The 6,000-nt window shown below is 39.4% G+C and overlaps 1 protein-coding gene across 2 annotated transcripts in view; it reads left to right on the top strand.

The window, feature by feature from the left end:
- The window catches only part of Terb1 (telomere repeat binding bouquet formation protein 1), a 57,040-nt gene that overhangs the window by 32,781 nt on the left and 18,259 nt on the right, over positions 1 to 6,000 (top strand). For both annotated transcript variants that reach the window (XM_021220616.1, XM_021220615.1), the window contains exon 12: positions 3,363 to 3,715. In XM_021220616.1, coding sequence (XP_021076275.1) covers positions 3,363 to 3,715 — 353 coding nt within the window. The remainder of the gene's footprint in view (positions 1 to 3,362; positions 3,716 to 6,000) is intronic.

Here is a 6,000-nt window from a genome sequence, read left to right as displayed (position 1 = left end):
TTATGAGCCACCATGTGGTTGCTGGGATTTGAACTCCAGACCTTCGGAAGAGCAGTCGGGTGCTCTTACCCACTGAGCCATCTCACCAGCCCCAGGATGTAATTTTTTTTAAAGAACACACAAATCTAAAAATATTTTTTATTTTTATAATTAAATGGTAATTTTGAGGAGTATGATAGTCTACATATTTTTTAAAAATCCTCTTCTCTCAGTATATTGAAGGGGATGCCCCAGAAGAGACTCATTGAAGAGACTCAGCCTGGTTCTGCTCTCAGTAACATGAATAGCATTCTGTGTTCTTAGTAATCTTCATACATGTAAAGTTGCGTTCTTAGCTAGGCCACAGAAAAAGATTTCAGAGTCATACTGAAGCAGAATTGGCTGTCTTCTTAAGTATTTACTACAGAGAGAGATACTAAGAAAAGGATAGTATACACTGAAGACATATTGGCTTCTCAAGATAAATATATAGCTTTCTAATTTATAATGCTCAAGGGACAAAATTTGTAACAAAATATAAAAATTAACGCTTAAAGCTTAAATAAAAATATGAACTGGTTTATGTAGTTCTCTCTTTAAAAAAAAAGATTTATTTTTATTTTATGTATATGAGTACAGTGTAACTGTATTCAGACACACCAGAAGAGGGCATCAGATCTTATTACAGATGGTTGTGAGCTACCACGTGGTTGCTGGGAATTGAACTCAGGACCTCTAGAAGAGCAGCCAGTGCTCTTAACCACTGAGCCATCTCTCCAGCCCTGTGTAGTTCTCTTATCATAAAGAATCTCCCATCAGGCATGGTGACGTGTACCTGTAATCCCAGCTTTGAGGTGGAGGCAAGAGACCAGGAGGTCAAGGATAATGTTGGCTACATAGCAGATTTAAGGCTACCCTGGGGTACGTGCGATCTGTGATGTATTTCCAGGCATAAGAGGTGAGTAACCATCCCCATGTTAGAGTCCCATGGTGTGTGTGGTGGTCAGAGGACAGCTTTGCAGAACTGATTCTTCCTTCTACTTTTATGTGGGTTCTGGGGAATTGAGCTCAGCTCTCAGACTTGCTTGGCAAACCTCCTCTACCCACTAAGCTATCTTATTGGCCTGGATTGGAGTTTCTTCATTCATAGCCGTCAGGACAAACAAACCAGATTCTAGAGTGAAGGGCTTTCCCCCTTTTTCATGCCCCCTTAATTTTTTTATCCTGCTTCATTGCTCCACTGTGTTACTTTGACGTTATTCTAATCCCTTCGTGTGACCTACTTTCTCTAATTAGAAGCTTGTATAATCCTTATCCGTAGCATTTTATATTTTATTTTATTTTGATTCTCCTCTCATATATTACATCTTGACAAGTTTCCCCTTCTGTCACTCCTCCCAGTCCTTTCCTTCTCCAACATTTTAAATTTCACATTGATGTGCCTTTTAAGGATTTATATCTTAAGTAGGCAGTTTTGGACTTAACTTTATCAAACCTGCATAAGTTAATCACCTGTGTTTTTAGTTTTGACATTTTGTTTAGCCCTTTATTTTTTTTTTTATTCCATTTCTACCTGTTATTGTGGGTTTACTCCTTTTAGAAAACCAACCTTTATCCAGTTGGTGATGGTGCATATCTTTAATCCCAGCACTGAGGAGGCAGAAGCAGGTGGATCTCTGAGTTCAAGACCAGCCTGGCCTACAAAGCAACTTCCAGGACAGCCAGAGTTACACAGAGAAAGCCTATCTTAGTAACAGAACAACAACAGTAGTAGTAGCAATAGTAGTAGTAGTAGTAATAGTAGTAGTAGTAGTAATCGTAGTAGTAGTAGTAATCGTAGTAGTAGTAATAGTTGTTGTTGTTGTTGTTGTTGTAATAAGTCAAAATAAAGAAAGAAAACTGATCTTTAATAAGTTTTGTAGAGGACTAAAGTAAAATATAAGTGTTTAATAAATTTTTACTGTAAACTAGTCCTTTACAGTGTTCAGTTGGATGAATTTATTGATAAATATTATGTACAACTATTAGATACTACAGTACCACAGTTAAGAACATTGACATGTAAAAGTAATTTATAGAGTTTTCTTATACATACAGATTTTATTATGAAAGGTGTACAAAGATAAATAAAACAAAAATTTAAAGGCTGGGCATGGTGGTGCTAATCTTTAACTCCACTCTGGAGGCAGAAGCAGGGGAATCGCTGTGTGTCTGAGGCCAGCTTGGTGTATATGTCAATTTGTACACCAGCCAGTACTACACAATGAGATCCTGTCTTAATAAATGAATAAATAAATAAATAAGATGAGGTAACTGCCAAGTTATTTAGTCATGCATGCATGTGTACACTCTAGCCAGTAATGTTTATGCTTTCTATTCTTCAGATGCTTTGAATCTGTCAGGAGAGAACAATGATGCTGCAGTGCAGTTTCATTAGTATTTTCTATTATTACAATGAAATAGAGGAATTTTCCTGTTTAAGAGCTATGTATGTTTCCTGTCCAGTGAGCTGTTTGTCTCCTGTGCTTACCTGCCCATACTATTGTTGATTTTTTTCCTTAGGCAGGTCTTTTTTCTAATGCTTTTTAAGAGTTACTCTATGGTCTAGTTTATGATTCCCGTGTCTGGGTTGCCATTGATTTTGCTTCTTGCTCTTTTTCCCTCTAAGTCCCTTCTCCTTCATTGTCCTTGGTCTCTAGGAGAGTTTTCAAAGATGTTTTATGTGATCAAGCATATTAGTTTTTCCTTTTTGTGATGTATTATAGTATACTATTTGGAAAGGACTTCTACCCCTGGAGAATATTTCTTTTATAATGGATGTACTTCTCTCTCTCTCTCTCTCTCTCTCTCTCTCTCTCTCTGTGTGTGTGTGTGTGTGTGTGTGTGTGAGTGTCTAGGGAACAAGCACCTTTACCAACCTAGTTATCTCCCTGAGCCTATATAATTTCACTTAACATTTTTAAAATATTTGGTTCATTTTTACTTTACTGTTATGAAACCATCATATGGCTACATTATTTTTCCCACATAGCTTCTCAGGTATCCCAATATTGTTTGTTAAATAAATAATTTTCCTCCTAATGTAAGTTATTTCTTTTTCTTTTTTTTTTTTTTTTTTGGTTTTTCGAGACAGGGTTTCTCTGTATAGCCCTGACTGTCCTGGAACTCACTTTGTAGACCAGGCTGGCCTCGAACTCAGAAATCCACCTGCCTCTGCCTCCCGAGTGCTGGGATTAAAGGCCTGCGCCACCAGGCCCGGCTTTATTTCTTTTACTATAAGTGTTACATTATCAATCAAAGTTTTTATATTAAGGAAATGTAAGGCATACTATGAAGAAATGATATGTATTGAAATTATTTCCTTGCTATTTCTTATATTGTAGGGGAAACCACAAAACGGGAGTGGACAATATAAGGATGATACCCCATCTATGAAAGCAAACCTACAGACCAGTTTGAAGCGTCTCTGTGCAGATAGTGCTGGCGGTACCAGGGCAGGGGACAAGGACATAAACCAGTCTAGAGAGCTTCGCAGCCGTAAGCCCAGTGAAATCATGTCTAAAGCTTGTGCAAATGGAAACCAACCGAAGATTCTGAAAAAGACCACAAATCCAGTTAATCCTTTCTATAAGGAGAAAGGGCAGAATGAGATTGTACGTAAAACCACTCCAAGCTGTGCTCAAAACTTAAACGAGGAAAAAACTTTTGACCAAAAGGATTCTGTTTCTCAATCGAGGTATAGTCTAATGATTATAGGGCTTACGGATTCAGTAAGTATTTATGGTGTGTCGTGTTGTTAAGCACTGTGGATGCAGGAAGGGTTAAACATAGTATTGGGAGGGGCCTAAAGTGGGGATTCCCTTTGTTTCCTTTTGTTTATCCTTTTGCAGTTTCATCCATATAAAATGTACTTTACCATATTTCCCCTTCAGAGTATTCTTATGCCTCTCCTCTTCCTGCCAGTCCCTGTCTTCTTTCTAATACGTCCCCTGCTAACCTGTGTGCCTGGCTGCCTCGAATTAGAGTTGCTTGTCATGAGTGTGGATGTGAGAAGAAATAAAATTGAGATAGAATCTCTTACATCCCAAGCTGGCTATGTAGCTGAGGGTGACCTGGAAATTTTGATCTTCCTACCTCTGTCTCCCAAGTGCTGGTATTTGATAACCATGCCCAGTTTTTTGTGGTTTAAAAGAGGGGGTATAGATGCTAGTTTATCAAAGGCTTTCTGTGTTCTCAGGTTTGGGGGTTTAATTCACAGGATATGGAGAACCACTAAAGACATTTTTTGCCTTATTTTCTTTTTTTGAAACAAGAGCTCATGAATTACAAATACCAAACAAACAAACAAAAATAAAACCAACAACCTTTCTTTACCAATTACCTATATAGTTCAGGATGACCTTGAATGTATCCTGTGTATACTACTGTCCCCTGCCCTCCAGTTTAAATGGTGCTGGTGATCAAAACCAGGGCTTCATGCATGTTAGGCAAACATTCTACCAATTGAATTCCATCCTAAGCTCCTGAAGACTTAAAATTGAGTGAAATACGTGTGCTTGGTAGTTTTATATCAACTTGATACAATCTAGAGTCATCTCAACGGAGGGAGCCTCAGTTAAGGAAATGCTCCATAAGATCAGGCTTTATGAAAGCCTGTAGAACATTTTTTTTTTTTTCAATTAGGGATTGCTGGAGGAGGGTCCTGCCTATTGTGGGTGTTTCTATCCCTGGGCTGATGGTCCTGGATCCTATAAGAAAGCAGGCTGAGCAAACAGTGTGAGGCAAACCAGTATCAGCACCCTTCCATGGCCTCTGCATCAGCTTCTGTTTCCAGTTTCCTGCCCTGTTTTGAGTTCCCATCTTGACTTCCTTCAGTGATGGGCTGCAACATGGAAGTTGAAGCCAAAAAAATCCATGTCTCCTCAACTTGATTTTCCGTCATGATGTTTTATCACAGCAATTGAAGCTCTAAGACAATAATCAAATTTGAATTTTAGAAATTATGCTTACAAAATAAAACTTAAACTAAGTCCCTATATTTGAAGTAATAATGCAAGCATTGAACCTGTCAGCAATATTGCAAATACTCTTTTGGAAATGTACTGTGGTGAAAGGAGTAGATTGTGATGAAAATCAATTTGGGTTTGCTTTTGTTTGTTTTCAAGGCAGGGAATCTCTGTGTAGCCCTGGCTGTCCTGGCACTCTATCTAGACCAGACTGGCCACAAACTCAGAGATCTTCCTTACTCTGCCTCCCAAGTGCTGGAATTAAAGGTACACACCACCTCCATTCTGCTGGGTTTCCTTTAATTCCCCCAGTTCTGTTTCCAGTACTGGCCCTTTCCCCTCACGGGTAGCAGGTAGGGTGCAGACATGCAGCTTTCTGTCTCACACCTTTGCTTGCCTTTGTCTGATGGCTGGGGTATTTGAGGAGTGTTGTCTGATTGCTGAGGAGACCAAAGACCAGGCAGATGGAGTACACTGTCGCCCCTTTCTTCCTCTGCAGGACTTCTTTCTTCAAGTTCAAGGACAATTTTATTAGCATGTGAAAGGAAGACAAGTCAGGCAAGCTGTAAATCTCAGCAGCTGCCAGGCTGAGAGATGGAGAAGAGGACAAGCTGTGAGTTAGGGACTGCGAAGGCAGGCATTCAGACAGAGCAGTCAATAGGAGCTTTGTGGTGGAAGAGGAAGAGGAGGATGTCAAGGAAAGAGAAAAAGTCCAGAGTGTCAGAGGAAGCACGCTTAGGCTTTTGACCATTGTCCAAATAAAACAAAACAAAAGACCCAAAGGAAAATTTACACTTTTGTCAGAACTCAGAAAATTAGGAGGCTTAGGAGTGTGGCATGGGAGCTCTGTCTTCAAGACCATTCTTGGGGTAATTTTAACCTTACTTCTCATGGGTGGAGACTGCAAAGTGCTCAGATGTGTTTTGGGGCCAGCCTTCTTGCCTTCTACTCCAAGGCTGCTTTCATCCATTCTCATTCATATTCATTCATTCATTCTCTCTCTCTCTCTCTCTCT

This window comes from Mus pahari, chromosome 20 (assembly GCF_900095145.1).
Source record: "Mus pahari chromosome 20, PAHARI_EIJ_v1.1, whole genome shotgun sequence".
Taxonomy (NCBI): Eukaryota; Metazoa; Chordata; class Mammalia; order Rodentia; family Muridae; genus Mus; species Mus pahari.
This window is presented reverse-complemented; position numbering and strand designations above follow the sequence as displayed.